Source organism: Actinia tenebrosa, unplaced genomic scaffold (genome assembly GCF_029948245.1).
Source record: "Actinia tenebrosa isolate PJP-AT-01 unplaced genomic scaffold, QUT_ActTen_1.0 PGA_scaffold5__44_contigs__length_20552954, whole genome shotgun sequence".
In the NCBI taxonomy this organism is placed as follows: Eukaryota; Metazoa; Cnidaria; class Anthozoa; order Actiniaria; family Actiniidae; genus Actinia; species Actinia tenebrosa.
The window spans coordinates 3,012,634-3,033,025 of NW_028292582.1; the positions used below are offsets into that span (position 1 = coordinate 3,012,634).

A 20,392-nucleotide genomic window follows, 5' to 3' on the forward strand; every position below is an offset into this window, starting at 1 on the left:
TTTCATATAAAAACCCGACCTCCGGGTCCAGCCTCAGCACAATGCAGCTTCCTTTGGCTCTTGCTAACTACCCAAAACTACACTAAAACTCCTCTAAAACTGACTGCATCGAAACATACTATCCCTCCTTCAATAGGAACACTATTTTTGATATGTTTGAGTGCAAATGTAGAGAAATTATCATTTTTCAAAAACAAATCCGAATCAATGAAAGCCGAAGGAAACACTAAAAACACATGACGTCATAGTTAAAATGGTTTAATTAACCAATCAGAGATCGACGTACCATATGTAATGTCACGTGACCCCACCATCAAAAACCCTTCATGGCTTCGTCCATCTCATATGAATTGTGGTTTGTTTTGGGTCCAAATAAACTAAAATTTAAATTCTAAAACATCGACTTTTAAAGTATTCTACCGTTGCGTTAAGGCAGTATGGACTCCGGAGACGATGACTTGTTGTACGAAGAAGACGACAGTGTTGGCGATTGGCAGTCTGAGGATGCTGAACATAGCGATTTCGATATCGATTGTGAGGAACCTTCGACTCCAAAACGACCACATTTAAATGATGATTTTCATTACGAATGCCTTTCACCAGAAGCTTTAGTGTCCTACATGAATGAAATCATTGATGAAGTCAACAGCGTTTTTCAAGTAAGTGTTTTCTAGCCCTATACGTCCCTAAACTCCGCTGCGCACTGCGAACCTCGCGCGCAATCTGTTGTTTTTCATTTTTTACTCATAACTTAACCTCAAAAAGGGTATTTCAGATGTTTAGCAGCCAAGAAAGCCCCTTCCCAAAAGAAGCTCATAGTATCTTAGTTACGATGACTTATTCTGGTTGTGTGATTTGGAAATATTTTCCATTTGACTCAAAAATACTTATTTGTCATTACGTTGAACTTGTGTCCCAACTAGTTCTTCCCATAACTTGATTTCACATCTGGAAATTGTAAAACTAGAATTATCTTTAATGTTAAGAATCGTTATTAAAAGCACTCATTTTCTATTATGTCGGGGAGTAAAGCTGTACTACTTGAAGATTGATGACAATTTACAGTATTCAAAATATGACTTCCATATTTTACTTCTGTCTTTCATTCAAAGGTTGTTTTTTTTTTTCATTTTACTTTGTTTTATTCAAGATGAAAAAACTTATGATTGGAAACAGCTGAAATTTAAAAGAACTGTCAGTCTCACATTAGTTGAAATGTTGAGAGCAAATCATTTTTCTGCATCACACAATGGTATAAAAATTATATTTGTTCAAAATAGTGGGAATCTAAGATCAATGAATTTTTGCCCACTAAATACTGTAAATATAATTGTTTTCGGAAGCATAGATACCATTTTCATATTTGCCAAGATAATGAATTTTGTGAGATATTTTATTAAATCTATTGGGTTTGGTAAAATACCATGGTGTCTGATTAATTTTACTTTTATGAGATTCAAAGTAATATTGCAAAGTTGTTATTTATGTAATAGCAAATGTCATTGAAACTTTTGATCAGATTATCATCATCACCATTATTATTTCATGGTCTGAATTTATTTTATTAAAAAGAAATAATTCAAGTGTGCACTTTGTATAGGAAATCGCATGATCTTCTTGAACGACAGCAATAATAATAATGGTTTATTAGAAGTACTTCCATAAGTAGCTCTTCTTCTAATCTAAATTACTGTACAAAATACTAAAAATCGTAGATGATAAATGAACTATTGAAGAAATAGAAAATGTGCGTGTATGCTGCGTGCCGTCATAAAGTAGGGATTGTCAAAACATGAAAGAAACGTTAGGAGAAGCATGGCACATAGTGAAGTGCTTCGCAATACTTCTCAAGTGTTCTGCCAATCCCCAAGTGCTTTATGACGGCACACAGCATGGCAAGCAAGTTTTTTATTTCTTCTGTGTGCTCTCATGAAGCATGTGCTCCCAACCAATCAGAACTTGAAATTGATAACAGCTATTTTATAAATAAATATATATATATATACATATGTATTAGGAATACTAGAACTAATTTTAAAAAAGCAAAACTTGTATGTCATTGGTCAGCAAAAACATCTACATTTTTCACTTTCAAATGAGACAGCTTTTTAGGTCTCATTTTATCAGACAAACATACAAGTTTAAGGAGGCAGTTGTAACATGTTTTGATATTTTGTGTCCAAGCCTAGATGCAAACAATGTAATATATATTAATGCATTTCTAAAAAAATGTTTCTTCTGGTTTTTATTCCAGCTACCAAGACCAATGGCTAGGATATTATTGAGCCATTTCAAATGGGACAGAGAAAAATTGCTTGAAAGGTTAGCACTTTCCTGTAAATTGTCAATTAATGCATTATCCACATTTATGCAATCATAAGCAGTTTTCATATTTATTCGTTCCCCCTCCCCTCCCCAAATAGACACGAAATGACCTCCCTTTATTTAAGAGCCCCCTACATTTTGATTGAAAAAAATTGTCCCCCCAGCCCACAAGTTTTAAATGTTTACCTAGTTTGAATTTCATTTATCTTTATACTTTTCTAATATATATCACTGGTGTCTTAGATATTACAGTGGCAATCAAGAGAGTCTGTTTTCAGAAGCTCACATTGTGAATCCAAATACTTCAAAATCTTCTCAGTCAACCAGGGTGCGTTAAATCTTTGATTACATAGTTCTTGAACACCTGATGGTGCTCAACTTATCTCTCTATAGAAGGATATTCAGAGTTCATGCTTTGTTGAGAAATGTTAAAAAAAGATTGTGTGGGGCAGTGCTTAAAATGATGGCTGGTCACTGCTTGAATAATGGCTACAATATTGGAACTTGTCCAGTCAAATCTTTGCCTTGCTGGTCATTTTGACCAGTAATGTTGAGCCAGAAACAAGGTGTAATAAGCTATACTAATTTAGCCGGTGTTCAGGTAACTGATCACCGTTGATTTAAGTTCTGTTGGACTACTTCTTCATTAATACAATTAATAGCTGAGCCTGTATGTCTGTTAAAACTCCGAAAATGATACCCAGACAACAGATAGTGTCCAGCCAAACTCCTCTTAGGCCAGTCTTCTTGACTGTTCACATTAACAGGGCACATGTTGATCAATTGTACCAGGATCCCAGTATGTTTGAGCTAAAATTCATCTGTCGTCTTGTATGGCAATGGACCAAATCCACTTAAGGGCATGATGTTTTCCCATCTCAGACTATGTGTCATTCTCTTGAGAATAGGATTCTTTCTTTGAGTTGTATCCAAATTCATGTGTCTTCCCATGCACAACTGCTAAACAAAGAAACAATACTCTAGGGAATGACACGTCGTCTGAAATGGGAAAACAGTGGATTAGGTCTACTGAACAGCCATTAATTTTACCCTTACAAACTAGACAACCTTGTAATGGTTGCATGTGATAACAGTTGCCCAGTTACGATTTCACTTTTTATCCATGTTCAACCTCATTTTTATTTGGAACATTCTTGAAAAATCAGAAAATTTGATATTTGACTGTTAATGTTAATAAAACTTCTTATCATTTTATCTCATTTTACAGGCAAAAAATCAGAAAATTCAATATTTCATTATTGTCATAAAACTCATCATGATTTTATGTCATTTTACAGGCAAATACAAGATCTCAACCCACAGAAATACTGTGTGACATATGTCTCTCTCTAATACCTGCAGGGGTAAGAAATCTACGTTTGTATGCAACAGCATTGCAAGACAAGTTTTACTGGGGTGTTACACTGCTCAATTTAGGCTTGGTGAAACTTTCATCACTAGAAAGTTTCATGAAAATTAGATCTGCTTCCTACTCAAGTCCAAAGTTGTGTCGCAAACAAGTTTCAGAACAAAATTGCACCATGTAACACCTCCATAAAACTTGTGTCACAATGCCATCGCATACAACTTTCAGCTAAACATTTCAACCCATAACAGGGCCCTTAAATATTAAGTTTCCTAAGGTATGTAATAATGTTATTAAATGACTTTGTTCCTTTGGTCGTAGAATTTTACTGGTTTAGAATGTAGTCACAAGTTTTGTCCACGATGCTGGAAGGAATATCTCACAACCAAAATTATAGATGAACATATGGGAGAGGTAGGACAAATGCTCATTTATCTTTTTATTTTGGGAAGTAATGGTTTCCCATTTTAGATCATGTCTTTTCCTTGTTATTAGAAGCATTACACCCAAAATATGATGCGACAGAAAGGTGCAGTTCCAGTAACATATAGTTTTTAATATATGCCATTATGTGCCTAACTTTTATGCAGCACATGTCCACAAAATATTTATGCACATATTTAATGAGCTGCATGAGAATGATGATGAGATGACATGCATTAATATTTAGAAAGGCCTATATCCTCCCCATTTTAGTGTGCACAAATATTCATTATTCATTCATTCATTCATATTTTTTTACAGAATATTTCTTGTCCTGCTAGTAAATGTGATATTCTTGTAGATGAAGCTTTTGTAGGGTGAGTGGAGGAGTTACTTTCATCACTAAAATAATATATAAATTCTTTGAGAGCACTGTTTAGTGTTCCTTACTGGATGATGTCTTCATTCCTCTACTTTTCAATAGCTTTTCTAAGCTCTTGTTAGTGACGTTTAACTGTCTGATAGCAATTATTGTTTGTTTTCCAACATAAGTTATGAAGGGTAAAATGCTGATGGGATTTTATTGCTCTTCATTTTAGCCTAGTAGCTAAACCCACGATTATATTAGTTCGTTGCACCCCAGGAGTGGCAAGCTGTTCCTGGTATCATTTTATAGCTCAGACCCTTCTGCTGATGAATCAGCTTGTTAACATGTGATAAGTGTGACCAAAAGCCTTGGTAACCTGGCCTGAAATACCCATAATCCATTGTGCCAAAATACAACCATAAAAATAAATAAGTAAAATAAATTGACTATATTTAACGAGGGTGACATACATTACTGGTAGCCCAGTAGTTTCCATCATGGCCCTCCTACAATTAATGAACTGAAATGATTGATCAAATAAACGTAAAGTGTTTTTAAGAATCCCAACTGGCAAGGAGGCAAACCAGTTGGCTATTTACAAGCATGGTCAAGAAATTGATCTAAACTAATCAGGAATCAGGACAAATACAGTCTCAGCTAGTGGCCACAGCGGGACTCGAACCCGGCTACATTGTGGAGACCAAGTAATGCATCGATGACAGAGGATCCTGCTGCATCAGTTATGGTGGCAATTTCAAGGAAGACATTCCTTGTTTTATCTTTTTTCATGATAAGAAGCCGTGCTAGTATCTGGCTGTGGAAATGACATGCCGTGATGACGACATCTGTGTCCGGAGATTTGATAATGATCACACACGGACAAACAAAAGCAATGGTATTCAATCAGAAAATAGATGTTGCGATTACCAATTAGATTGACATAACTATCCTGGGACCATTGGTCAAGTAGAAACCTTGTTAGTGTCATTTTGTTTTCTCCACTACTTAAGAATTTCTTCCATTGCTAGGGACATTTTTGGCCAACCCCAGTTATCTTGACCTTTATCGTACCTTGACTAGCACGCTAGGCAATGACATCTCAATTAATATTGAGCAGCTCAGTCTCTAGTGATGTCAATAATATATCCACCCATTTTTTCTTTGGGCCTCTTGTATTTATTAATTAAGATTTATTCTAGTATCATATTCAATATCATATTTCTTTGGGGGGGGGGGGGGGGGGGAGAGCATCAATCTTTAATCCTAGTTGGCAAAGCGGTTTTCAATTATTTTTAAAGAGCTAGCAATATTACTAATAATGATGATGTTGGGAGTTATATAGCGCATTTCAAATATCTCAATGCGCTTTACATTTATGACCAGTGGAGGATGGCTGGATATTAAGGCACTATTAGCAGCTGTGCAGCTTACAATCATGTGTGTGAATTAGCCTATAGTGAGAGCCAAGGGTTAAAGCTTTCACAGTTTATGCCACCTACAATCGTTTAGGAGGAATGTACAGCTTTTTTTTCCAAGAAGTAAATAATACTTTAGTTTGTTATGGAATAAACATAACAAAAATGTGTACTTTGGTATTAATGCATGCCATTTTTCTTCTCTTGTAGACAAATATTACGAGATCCCAAAGTCAAGACACAGTATCATCATCTGATAGCAAATAGCTTTGTTGTGGTAGGTACATTGTGCAGGTAATAAGCACCAGACACTACAGACTGTATGGCACAAGACTTTTATCCTTTGGCCTGATACATGTTGTGCTTTCCCCAAACATTGAAACCTTTGTGCCAATCCCCACATGCTTTATAACTGCACACAACGCTCGTGTGCATTTTCTATTTCTTCATTACTGTATGTGTAGTACTTAAAGGATGGCAGAGCATATAAATTAAAGTGGGAGGAGGGCAAGTATATTTTTTTATCCATATGGAGCTAAAGCTAAGACATAAATGATTATCTGTCTCTGAACAATCTCCATGAACCATTGCAGTCTGCATACAAAACATTTCATAGCTGTGAAACTGCTCTTCTTCGAGTACAAAATGATATCCTCCACTCCATTGACAATCGTTCTTGTGTTGCCATGCTACTCTTGGACCTATCTGCTGCATTTGACACAGTTGATCATCAAATTCTTCTAGATCGTCTCCATACAAAATTTGGCATTTCTGGCATAGCTCTTCAATGGTTTAAGTCCTACCTCACTGATCGCTTTCAATTTGTTTCCATTGATGATTTTTCTTCTGAAGCCCTTCAACTTGATTGTGGCGTACCTCAAGGTTCTGTACTTGGTCCTTTGTTGTATCTCCTTTATACTTCTCCAGTAGCTGATATCCTCCGAATACACAGAATGTCTTTCCACCTTTATGCTGATGACACTCAATTATATATTCCTTTCTCCTGTAATGATGATTTGTCCCTTAATGATTCCATGAATCTGATTGAAAACTGTCTATCTGATATTGATGCTTGGATGACTACAAATAAATTGAAACTAAATAAAGGCAAAACTGAATTCCTGTTATTTTCTTCAAAGCACAGCCCACAGTTAACTCTTCCTTCTCTTCAATTTGGTTCTGATGTGATAATGCCCTCAATGCATGCTCGGAACATTGGTGTCATATTTGATACGCATCTTACTTTGGTTCGTCATGTGAATAATATTTGCAAGTCTTCTTTTTATCATCTCAGAAACATTGCTAAAATAAGAAAATACATCTCTTTGAAAACAACTGAAACTCTCGTCCACGCGTTCATATCCTCCAAACTCGACAACTGTAACTCTCTGCTCTTTGGCTTACCAAACAAACTCTTAGATAAACTACAATCTGTACAGAATGCTGCTGCCAGAATAATCACTCTTTCCCATAAACATGACCACATTACACCTATCCTCGTTAATCTGCATTGGCTACCAATTGAATCTAGAATCAAATATAAAATCCTATTACTTACTTTTAAAGCTCTTCATGGCCAATCTCCTATCTATATCCGGGAACTCATTTCAGTGTATAAACCGAACCGTAATCTTCGTTCTGCATCACAAGTTCTTCTATCAGCACATTCTTATAATCTTAAATCTTATGGTCATCGCTCCTTCTCTGTGGCTGCTCCTGAACTCTGGAACTCACTTCCAATATCTCTCCGAAATGCATCAAGTCTTGCCTCATTCAAAACTGAACTTAAAACTTATCTCTTCAAATTAGCATATTCTTTGTAAATTATTTTATTTTGTCGTTGTCTTTGTCGTTTGTTTACTAGCGCTTAGAACAGATTTGTATTTGCGCTTTATAAATAAATATTATTATTATTATTATTATAAGATTTCATTTTGACTCGTAAAAGGGGGAGCTAAAGTTCCCCCATCCCCCCAGGCTCTGAAGTCCCTGTCCTTGTCTGCAACTCAAAACTGTCCCTCCCCCCACTTGTCTGCAACTAAAAACTGTCTGTAAAATTGTTGAGTTAATTGTTATATTGTTATCATTCTACAGAATAATCGTTTAATGAAGTGGTGCCCTGGTCCTGACTGCCATAATGCCGTCAAGGCTAATTATCACGACGCACTACCTGTCACCTGCCTGTGTGGATATAACTTCTGGTATGACCTGCTTCATAATAATAATGGTATCTTCATTGAGATTTCATCTAGATTTGACACTTGTGTACTAATAGTTCCCTTTTTAGTTCCCTGTGTTATATTGAAAAACCCTTGAAAAGGTAACCATGCCTGTGTATGTAAGTGAGAATTGCTGTGCCCTTGCAATGATAGAGACGTGAAAATTTTTCAAAGGTCTCTATCATTGCAAGGTCAGCTTTGATGCACAAGCACGGTTACCTTTCAAGATGGCCTAGGGAACTGTGAAGGGGGCTATTGGGGACACCAATGCTCACTCGCACTACCACTATTATTCACTGCTTAAATACATACAATAATCTGCTCATTATGTTCATTTCCATGCCAAGAGAACAAACTCTCACAGCCAGAGTCACCAACAAGTGAAAGCAGCAAACCAAACAAATTCTATTCACATGTGAAAATTTTTGAACCAGATAATTTGAACCAACAGTAGAAAAAGACTAATGTTTTACCTTTTCACCATCCTTGCCACCCAACTACTGAAGAAATAGAAAACGTGCACGCATGCTGTGTGCTATTATAAAGTATGCTGGGATAGGTAGAACACGAGAGAAGCTTTTGGAGAAGCACAATGTATAGTGGAGTTCTTCTCTACTCTTCTCGAGTGTTCTGCCAATCCCCAAGTGCTTTATAACTCCACACAGCACAGCAAACAAGTTATTTTTTTTTTTTAAATAAAATACAAGGGCATGTTCATGCTGTGTGCTCTCATAAAGCACACGCTCCCAACCAATAAGAATGCAAGATTTTTAATAGTCATTTTATAATACAGTTTAGATTGATGTTCGCATACAGTGCAACACTATGTACTGAATGTAAAAAATGATTATATTTCAGCTTTGGTTGCTCAGAGCCCGTACATGAACCAGTTAAATGCCAGGTAAGTTGATAGTTATCTATCAACCAACTTAGTTTGAGGAAGATTCTGTGAGTCTCAAGCATATTGTTCTTTTTGAAATTAGTGCCATTTTCTTTCTCCTAACCCTAAAGCTCAAGGCCCTGTTACACGTTAAAACTCTTGGTTGAAATTTGTGTGGCATGAGACAACTTTCAGAACAAATTGCTTCTTGTGACACCCTTAGCTTTGGGAAACTTTCATCGCCGGAAAGTTTCATGAAAAGTAGAACTGCTTTGCAAATGAAAGTTGTGTTGCGAACAATTTTCCTCCCTCCCTCCCTCCCTCATAAGAATCCACTGTTAATCCTATTATTCATCTATTTATCCCATTTTTTGAAATAGTCATAAAATGGTCCTCTTTGAAATAAATTTCCATCATTAAGTTAAACAAAAACTTGAGCACACAGCATCTGATTGGATGTCAAGTGAAAATGATGTTGGAGAAATTGAAGCATTGAAGTTTGTTATCCCTAATGTTTATTGTAAAATGACGGATTCATAATCTTGTTTTTTATTCTTTAGTGGTTGAAAAAGTGGATCAAGAAAACAAATGATGATAGTGAAACATCAAACTGGATCTCGGCAAATACAAAAGAGTGTCCAAAATGTAATGTAACGATAGAAAAGAATGGAGGGTGCAACCACATGGTCTGTAGGAATAGCAGTTGCAAGGTAGGACATACATCATACTCTTTCCTAATAAATATTTAATAAATAGGTCCCTTTAGAAACGAGCAAGACTGAGGAGAGTTTTGAATTTTTCTGGTCTACACTTGTCTCTGCTAACCATACATTCTTTGTAAATTTGTTGGCACTTTTAAAAGTGTAATTCTAATTCTAATCCTTTTTCATTGAAACGTCTTCAAACTTGCAAGACCTACTAATCTTGAGATGATTTCTCAAATGACAAAATTTTTTGCCAATTAGATAAAGATTCAAATTTCGCCCCAGCCTCTTGCTCATTTTTAAAGTGGGCTCTTCTTTTGAGTGAACATAAAACAATAATTATTGGTCCAAGTGGAAGTGGGACTTGATAAGATACAGTATATGTATGGACACATCAAGCTCAACCTTGACTTGAGTAATCATTTCGTGGCCACATTAGCAAATTCAGACAAGGTTTATTGCAATCTTTTCATTTCTTGAAGATACAGTATATTTTATATTTAATAGGAAACTTTGCTGTGTTGATATGCCTTGTAGTGAGTTTCTTGCTGAATTTAAGATGCACAACAAAATAATTGTGTAATAATGGCAAACACCACAGCAAATAATTACAGAGTACTAGAACTCCACTGAGAGTAAGAAGAGCTTCTACACTGCTTTGAACTCATGGTTTTTTAAATTATTTTGTTTCTATTCATATTCTTGATAAGAAGTGGTTTTTTGTAACTTTTTATGATAAAATTTAGCGATAAAATTTTACTAAAAGACATTATTTCAATACATTGTGTTCACTTTATTCCAGGCTGATTTCTGCTGGGTGTGTCTAGGCCCCTGGGAACCACATGGGTCCAGCTGGTAAGTCTTGTTGTTGATTTTTCAATTTCTACGTCAGTTGTCTTAGCTAAAACATAAATATCTTGCTGCAGTGGTCCTGGTTTATTGTAAGTATTCAAACACTGATGTTGGGTCTTTGTTTTAGGTATAGCTGTAATCGATATGATGAGAAAGAGGCTCAATCAGCAAGAGATTCTCAATCTGTAAGTAAAATATAATATATCCCTTCCAGTTACACAATAAAACCAATACCCAGAAGTTTTCTAGGCTCATTGTAAAATCTGTCAGATTTTCTGTATCCTTGGATTGGTTACTATGACTTAATAAATGTAAATATAAAGCATAGATAAAGGTGGCAGTTGGCAGTCATTGATGAAATAATTAAGTCTCTTTTCTTCAACAAATGACATTATCATGTAAACATCATCTTGGGTTCTGATTGGTTTGGAGCGCATGCTTTATGAGAGCACACAGCACGCTCTCCTAATTTCAGTTTCGTCATCGATGTAATTGGTATTTTATAAAAGAAATTAAAAACGTGCTTGCTGTGCTGTGTGGAGTTTTAAAGCACTTGGAGATTGGCAGATCACCCGAGAAGTGTCGAGAAGCACTCCACTATGTGTCGTGCTTCTCTTAACACTTCTCTTGTGTTCTGCAAACCCCTGCGTGCTTTATGACTGCACACAGCACACGTAGGCATTTTCTATTTTTTCATGTAAACATGTGAAAAAGATCAGCTATGTGTTTCACAAGCATTTTTCCTTTCTGACGCATCTAATGATATTATCTAATAATCTTCAAATATTAAATATAATCTAAAATATATTCTAATACTTACAGTCAATAGAATAGAACCTCTATTAATTGGCCAACTGCAAACATCAAGTTGCCATCAAATAGAGGTCTTAATGCCTGCTTAATAGAGGTATAGTTTACTTCAAAAACCCTCATTGGGACTTGCTGTTAAATAGAGATTGGCCTATTCACTAATATCTGTCTGTTCTATGTCACCAGCGATCAAGAGCAGCGCTAGAAAGATATCTATTCTACTGTAATCGATACATGAACCATGCTCAAAGTGCAAAGTTTGAAAGCAAACTCTACGCTCAGGTCAAGCAAAAGATGGAAGAGATGCAACAACACAATATGTCTTGGATAGAGGTCAGTACATCTCTTGATTTACCATACCATACCTAATATTATTAGGGACCATTTATATTTTTATCGGGGGAGGGGGTGGTGGGATCCAGTTGGTAAACTCATACAAGAAATCGAACCTCCCTCTCCATTGATGCATAAAGGCCCTCCCTTGTTTTTCATTCTGTTTTTTTTTGTTGTTGTTGTTGTAAAAGTGCTGTGCAAGTTAACTTTTGTGCCCCCCCCCCACTCGTTTGAGCCTGATTTTCTAAATTCACCCCCCCCCTCCCCCACACCCTCCCTTGGTAAAAAAAGAACTGCCCCCCTTGTAAAAAAGAACAGTCTCTTAAAGCTGCTAGGTGCATTGCAAGCAAAACAAGTGGTCTGTAGTTCTATCCCCTTTGAGGTCAGACACAGGTCGGAAAGGGATTTTCTTAATGTTTATTGTCTGATGATTTGATAGGTTCAGTTCCTGAGGAAGGCTGTAGATGTCTTGTGTCAGTGCCGTAACACCTTGAAATACACTTACGTCTTTGCTTTCTACCTAAAGAAGAATAATCAGTCAGTCATTTTTGAGGTCAGTTATTATTACCTTATTGATAATAGAAGTATTTATTAAGTTTAGAATCTGACTCTCTCTTTACTTTTCCTCTTTCCCCCCTGCTTTTTCTTGTCTTTCTTTCTTCCTGGTGCTCACCCTCTTATCCATGCTTCATCTTTCTCCTGCCTCGTCCTTCTCTTCAGTCCTCCTTTCCCAGACTCATACCTAATCGTCACTCACGCTTTTTTAATGCGCGCTATGGCTTTTGGGAAGGAGAGAGAAAAAGTGACAACGCTTCGCTTTTCTCTTCCTTCCCTTGATGCACCGCGAGATAAATAAGAGAAGAGAAGCGACTGGGTATGAGTCTGCTCCTTTCCCATCATCCATCTCATCTATCCTTCTTTCTTCCCTTTGTCCTTTTCTTACTCTCCCCACATCCTTTCCCCACATCTTCCCTCTTCAACCTCTCCTTTTGCTGATACAACAGGACAACCAGAAAGACTTGGAGATGGCAACAGAAACGCTGTCCGAGTACTTAGAACGAGACATCACACAAGAATCTCTATCCGACATCAAACAAAAAGTACAAGACAAGTACAGGTAAATCATTGGCTCTCACTTGGTTAGGTTTTTACACCGCAATAGGCCTTATCTAAGATAGGTTACATGTTACATGATGATATCTCGTTTTGGAAGCTCTGTTGTTCATCGTGTTCAGGTGTTGATTGTACTCGAGCTAGACCAAAGTGCACCTTTTTCGTTGAAAAATTACAAATAGCGTCCACAGGCATCGCACAAGAAATCGAGCCTGTAGGACTCCACCCAAACCAATTTTATCGAACCCTGAAACAACCTCTGGGCTGATCTAAGTCGGGGTATGTGGCTAACCCACAGATTGAACCGTGAAACAACCTCTTAATCTTGGCTGATCTAAGTCAGAGCATGGCTAATTCGCAGATAATCCTTGAAACAATCTCTGATCTGGGGAGCGTTTGAATGTGTCCTTACTAATCCATTTAATTATGTAGATACTGTGAAGCAAGACGCAAGGCATTACTCGACCACGTATACGAGGGGTATGACACAGATATCTGGGAATACATCGACTATGACTAAAAAAACGACCTGCCTTAAATACCTTGAAACTGGCTGCTCGAATAGAGGCGTTGTCTTAACATCATGGCCAGGAAATTCCGCCAATGGTTTCGTAGTTTCCCCCCTGACAAACTGACGAATACTTGTTAATATTCAGTACCAATTTGGTGTTAAGAGTGTTAATAGCAGTGAAGCCTGTTGGACAAACTTTGATCCTCCACAGCAAGACCAACATGTTCGGTTGCAACATAAAGCGTTTTTTGCGATGTTTGCTCGTGTTAGTACTTTAGCTTTTATTTAGTCGTAAATGCTTCTCATCCGAAATCTTGAATCTCCGGTCTCCTGCTTCTTAGAGATAACAAGATACACTGATTGATTGATAACAAATGAACAACTTCAATGCTTTTTGGGGAATAAACCAACTAAGCGTTTGGGGATTCTTGAAGGAGCCGATGACCACCTAACTATTCTTCTAGCTTATGAGCAGAGTCTTAGAACTTTTTACCTTCTTTGTTTGTTGTCTCATTCCAGACCATGTAATGTTGGTTCTTTCATATGTAAATTTTTCAAAATGCTCATCATAAAAGAAACATTATCAGGGAAATGTCACATGGTCTGAAATGGGACAACAAACAACAAAGGTAGAGAGGTCTGTTGTCTGTTGTCGGCTCCCAAACCCTTCAGAGAAAATAGTCAACTTTCGATATTTTTTCCGGTTTCAGCCAAATGTCATTCTCTTGTGAATAAGATTCTTTGTTTAAGCTTTATCTATATTCATGTGTCTTCTTTTGCGCCACCGTTAAACAAAGAAATGATACTCTAGGGAATGACACTTGGTCTAAAATGGGAAACATTACGTCTGATTACGAGTGATCAAGTAGAAAACAAACGATTAAATTCCTTTGAGCCTCGACTTGAAATGTTTTGTGCTTGATCACTCAACCAGAATATCAAAAGTTTGCTATTAGAAGTGACTGCCATGTTGGATGACAACTAAGCCTAATCTAACAGTCTTCATTTTTCTTCAACATAGCGGCCATGACCTCATGTTTGAGAAATTGGAAAATATTAAGCATAAAATGAACAAATTTCTGTTATTAAGGAAAGATGTATTGTGTAAACATCTTGCCAACCCGCAAAATCCTTTTTTATAAATATTTTCTGTTTTAGATTTATTATACTCTAAACGTTTGCTTTCACATTCCAAGTCATTTTCCATTTTTGGGCTACCTGTGTCGGGTCCGTTTCCCATGTTAGTGTTCTAGTCAAAAACATATTTGCATGTCCTCCAAACCGGCTAGAGTGCGTACCATATATCCGTGTAAAAATTACCAACATAATTGTACAAATTAGTGCAAAGTTTTGTAGGTATACGGTTTGTGCAATTCTTCGTTTGCACGTTACGTCATCGCGGCCATGTTGGTACCATTTAACAAAAGATTTCTCATTAGTATCCATTGTTAACGGTACCACAATGGCCGCCATGTTTTTGTCTTTTAACTCTCTTGGGAAAGCTGCCATCACGTGATATACGGTATGCTTTACCAAAGCAACCAGAATGATGAAACAAAAATTTCTCCAGAATTTGCAGTAATCTGGGTTAGATCGACTGTGTCTGGATTAATCCTGTGATTGTATAACAATGAGCAACAAATTTGGCTCTATTATATTATTGGCACCAAAGGAAATTCAGATCTAAATAATCCTTTTTCGAGTTACGCCATCCTGCTGGCTTAATTGCCCTATTTCACTATGACGTCATTGCTTGTTTATGTGGGGGATAGAATCGCCAAATCCAATACAAAAATTCAATAAAATTTGCTCCTAGCGAAACAGTTTAATCTAAAATGGCCTGGTTTTCAGATATAATATGTGTTAATATGTACTAACAAATATTCTGAGCGTTTGCTGGCTATTCTACTTCTCTTCATGGACTGATACGGGTTTTAGAACAATTTTTGGTGAATTTGCGTTGAATTGACCCCCTCCGACGACCATGATCCTTTGCGTTTAAACAATAGATTGTTTTGATGTGACGTCATAGTGAAATAGAGCATTTAGTAATACCCTCGATAGGATAAGGATATAAACGGAACTGTTGTTGAAAATAGTTTGTAAATACTGAAAAAAAATGTGAAATGCGTCAAATGCATTAAACTTGAATAGTAATATTATGGATTCAGCAAAACGTTCGATCATTTTGCGAGCACCTCTTCAGAAGGATCACAGAGTACACTAAAAAAAATCGTGGTGGTGGGGGAGAGTTTGGAATATTGAGTATGGAAAAGTTAGTGGATAATCGCAAGAAGTGTGGGGCTATAGCTTGCTTTATTATGAATCCTAGGAGCCGTCATTAGTTTCGGCGGGAGAATCTGGGACCGAAACTAATGACGGCTGTGAGGGAAACTACCCCCCTCCCCTCCCCCCAAAAAAAAGCATGCCAGAATCGAACACAAACTATTTGATATTCGAGCCAAATGGAATCGTACCAAATTCAATCGTTCAATGCACCCTTCTTAAAAGTATCGTGAATCGAGGCTAACTTGGAACCGTTCAAAAGATATGCCACAAATTCAATTGTAGTGAAAAAGTTTAGCCTTAGAAGGGTCCATTAATTTGGCAAGCAAGTCACCAAAACGTCCCTGTTCGATGATGTTCGATTCGATTAGTTACACCGGCTTTAATCCAGTCGGGATTTCGAACCAAACTAAGTGTAAATTAAAATAAGCCAATGTACACTTTTCTAACAGGTCTTTCCTTTGTTAGATCAGGAAGGTTTTGCTAAACGATAATTACAATGAGATCACATTGTCATATTCTCATGGGAAAATCCCCAGAGTCTACACGTGTCGTTTTACGACACAAGAACAAGAATTGATCTCGCTAGGTTTTGTTGACTTGGGTGCCGTTTACATGGGGAAAGTTGTCCCAGATAGAAGACATACCATCTTAGGCGAGCTAACTTTGCCCTATTTTCTTCGTAAATTCATCTCGACTGTTTGCGAGATATTTTACTTTTTCACTGCTATAAGAAGGGTCACCCTACCCTGGTACCTGCAAACACTTTAACTCGCCTAAATGAGACACCTTTTTCGTTTAATCACGCGTTTCTCCATTGAAACCGATAGTTGTCCAGGATTTATAGGGACAACTTCGTTCCATATAAACTCTCGGTATAGCTCGAGAGGGAGGGCGTTAAAAAGGCCTGTAGTTTTAACACAAAGAATCATGTTCATCGTAGCTAGGGGAGCAAAACATGATCCAAAGCACAAAGAAAATATTACTTTGACTGTAATATCGTCAATGACAGGACAGACACAAAAAACTGATGCGGCAAATGGCTCCAGCTCCCCTTGGTTACCGTTGCTATGTCCCACAACCTAAGCAACTTAGTTAGAATATCTAGCAATTTAAAACTCTTATCGCGGAAATTTTGGTTATAAGTCGTTTTAATTGTACATGAATTGTTCTAAAGAAAAGACAATTGCCTCGTAATCCTTTTAAGGATTAAAATAACTCTTAAAAACAGATGGCAGTTGTTTGTGGGATAATATTTTAATTCCACTGGAAAAACTGCTGTAACGGTGATTAGTTCGCTATTGTCCGAGTCGGAACCATGAGTTAATTTGTACCGTAACTAACCAAACTACTTTAAAATCTTTTAAATTTGAATTTTGATAAATTTTGATCCATCAACCTCCTATGATCCTGTTTTTCTTTTCATTATTGTTTTTTCCTCGTCAATTTTAATGTTAATCATGTTTGTATTGTATGTAAATTTTATGGAGAGTTCTGTTTTCTTCGCCAGTCAAAAAATTTGTATTTGTATGTCTCAAGTTTTATAAAATGTATATGTTTATATTGTGACAAATAAACTAAGCTAAACTAAACTACATGTTTCTCACTCATACGAAAACCGCTCTATTGTTGGACTGCATGGAAATAAATAACCGTTGGTTAATAAAAAAGAACCATCAATTCAGATACCTTGTTACTCGGGCTTTCAAAGAAATGCCCGAGGTATAAATTGGACTTTATTTGCGTTTTGTTACAAATCGCAGTTGCGTTCAAAGCGCATGCGCAAGTTCATTGCGCGTGCGTAGTATGCGCCACATGGTCGAGCAATGGCGGAATTTTTCAAGGTTTCGTCAGAAGGATGACAGTGTTCACGAAGAATTCTTTCGATTTTCTGCTGTGAAGCCCGAGTTCACGCAGATATGCGTCTAGTATTGATTAAAAGATTAGGATCATTAGTATTCTTATCAATAGGTTGTTTAATAACAAAGGAGTTGTGTTAAGTAATGTCTTGTGACATCAATCAGTCGAATAAATAAGCAGATATTGATCATGATTCATGGCTAGTAAATAAGAATACGAATCGTGTCTCAAGATCTTTTGCCAACCATTCTTCGCGTAGAGGGGAAAAAAATAGACATTTAGAGTTAGAGTTCTACTACAAGAAATAAGGTAAAAAAATTAATGACTATTCTTACTGTATGAAAAGAACAGTCGATTATCAAACAACTGGTGTAGCCAGAAGACGTGTTGGATATTTTTTAGCGCGCTCGATATTTTCATATATTCATTTCGAAACGACAATAGAATACTTCTTTTAGTTTAAAATCAAGAAAGAGTACCTTATCCATGATACGTCTGCACTAATAAGAAAAACGTTCTACTTTCGCAATTTTTTCTTTATCGCTCATTCATGCTAAAAAACGTTTAGTGTTTCATTCGTGCCTCTTGTGCTTCAAACTTTTCACAAAATCCTGGTAACCTTGAGCAATTCAGTCTACTTCGAGGTATTAGCGAAAATGTTAGTTTTTGTGCTGATCAAAATATCATCTCTCCCAACGTTCAGGGCTTTCTATCTCAAAGCAATACGCATTCCTTAAATTTCCCCAAATTTTGGTATTTTGTTAATCAGCCCCAAAAGAGCCTGTTTATGAAACATAAAGCTTATTAACGCATAAACGTCGAAAGTAGAACCCGTTTTACTGCCCTGTCAGTTTAATATCATTCGTAGTGAATTTAGGCAAGTACGACAATCTCTAGTTCAACATGTTTCAGTAGCTTGCTGTCACTGATCATCACTGTTAAGGAAGGAATACTAACAAAGCAGGACTGCCGGCTGAACAACTTTTCTTGATGTAATTGCCTTGAGCATGATACAAGTACGTACAGCTGCGATTGATAAGTTGTTTTTTTACCGTCCCTAGTATGTAACCGGCTGTAATTTTCAGTTATTATTAATTTTAATTTCAATATATTTGCATTCATCGATTGATGCCCTAAAAGTAGGATTTTTGAGAGCTAAGGTACACTAGAGGTCAGTCTAACCTTGAAATGCACCGCCTTTAATAATAATCAGTTATAGCTGGAGTACCGAGAGTACCGACAAAACGAGACTTAGAGGGGCGAGCATTTGCGAGCACACGCGTTTTGAACGCGAAAAAGTTCGTCAATTTCACAGAGACCCAACAAAAAAGGAAAAAATCAAAATTGACGGTAGATATTGTCGATACGCCACTGATTAGAAGCATCGATAATTGATCACCTTCATCGGCCGCCAATACAGCAATAAGCAATTTAGTCTGATAAGTCACGTCATCCAATCCTCTTGAACAAATCAGTTTTGTCAAAATAGATAACACCATGCAGAAATGGAAAGGCAAAGATTTAACTCACAGTGCGTGATGCAGGAGAAACGGCATTTCTTTTTTCATGGTTTTGTATGTGGAAGCGTATCGAACAGCCATCCTAACCAGGCCGGTGATTGCGCTACTCTCAGCCCTAGCGAATTAGCCAATCAGCGAACGCCAGTTTGTTAGCCAATCAGCGAACGCCAGTTTGTTCCGGCAGGTTTTGGGCTCAATTAAGGTGGCTGACTACTTTGGTAAATAATAAACGGCAGACAATTGAAAATCGAAACTTCTTCTACCTGAAATTTAATGCTGATTTCAAAAATGCAAAGAAAATTGGGGTGTCCCATTTTGAGATAATCACTCTGGAATGACATACGTTTGTACAATTTTCGAAGAAAAATAGCGAAAGTCAAGCTCTGTACAAAAAAATCATAAAACCGAAACTGAGGAAGAAACATGAGTAATTTTCTCCGAACACGTAACTTACTATTTTTATAAAATACTGATAAAAGTTGTTTTAATAAATTATTGTAGACTGTGCGAGATCATGACGTAAAGGACTATGAACTTAATTTGCATATTGGCACGTGTAAATCGAGATCGAGAGAGAGAGAGAAAGAGCGGGAAGAATAGTAAGTCGAGACGGATAGTTTGTGTTAACATGTAAAGAAAAGAATCGAAAATACAACACAGCAAAGTCGAATGCTGCTTAGTTTATTCGAGGAAATAAAGATAAAGAAAAGGTTCAGGTTCTACGGCGTTCAAGTTATGGTAAAAATTGAGCACAAAACAAACAGAACGATTTTTTACATTGTTCTAATAAACAGAATTGCCAATTCTGTTTATTAGAACAATGTAAAAAAATCGTTAACAATTGTCTTCCGGAAAATAACAAAAAAGTATAGAGTCCCGTGCAAAATTTGAGGGTTTTGCCCTCTTGAAGTTCAAAACGTGTATGGTTCTTCAATAAAATCGTGAAAATTATTCAGCGGTTTTTGAGCGCGCGCACATCGTGGGCTCAAATCGAATGTTCAAAAGTAGTCAGCCACCTTAACAACATCTTTTACTAGATAATAATAAATAAATGAATTAAACTCATTTGTGATTTACCAAATATGTCATAGAAATAGCATATTTTCGTCGTTGTTTCTTTTTTGACAAATACAAGGGACAATAGAAAATAATTTGAAATGTTCGCTGTGACAAACAATACATTGAACAATGCATTGCGCGCCTATATGTCAAATCATGAGTCATCGCCGCCGCCATCTTGGTTCATATCACCTTGACAAACGATTTCTATTTTAAGGATTGTTTAAAAAATTTTATTGTCTTAGCCCTTAGTTACAGCAAATTGTTTATATCATTCAACCTACATATTTCCAAGGTGAACCCTTCTTCACTTTTTAATAATATTTATTTTTACTTTCATTGAGCTTAT

General features: G+C 36.7%; 1 protein-coding gene across 1 annotated transcript; it reads left to right on the forward strand.

Annotated features, from left to right (window-relative positions):
* The first annotated feature begins 304 nt into the window (after positions 1-304).
* Positions 305-15,480, forward strand: LOC116289199 (E3 ubiquitin-protein ligase arih1). The gene is made up of 16 exons (XM_031696078.2): positions 305-659; positions 2,255-2,322; positions 2,569-2,653; positions 3,624-3,689; positions 4,013-4,105; positions 4,436-4,491; positions 6,107-6,173; positions 7,991-8,097; positions 8,974-9,016; positions 9,556-9,705; positions 10,502-10,554; positions 10,679-10,736; positions 11,548-11,694; positions 12,134-12,247; positions 12,699-12,811; positions 13,240-15,480. Exons 1-16 carry the CDS (start codon positions 438-440, stop codon positions 13,325-13,327), a joined length of 1,530 nt encoding a protein of 509 aa, XP_031551938.1. The 5' UTR covers positions 305-437; the 3' UTR covers positions 13,328-15,480.
* The last annotated feature ends 4,912 nt before the right edge of the window (positions 15,481-20,392 follow it).

Excerpts from the sequence above, each read along its gene's own strand:
- LOC116289199 (XM_031696078.2), top strand. The coding sequence starts at position 438 with ATGGACTCCGGAGACGATGACTTGTTGTACGAAGAAGACGACAGTGTT. Across the intron at positions 4,492-6,106 it reads GTAGATGAAGCTTTTGTAGG|ACAAATATTACGAGATCCCA; the intron begins GTGAGTGGAGGA and ends CTTCTCTTGTAG. Across the intron at positions 8,098-8,973 it reads CTGTGTGGATATAACTTCTG|CTTTGGTTGCTCAGAGCCCG; the intron begins GTATGACCTGCT and ends ATTATATTTCAG.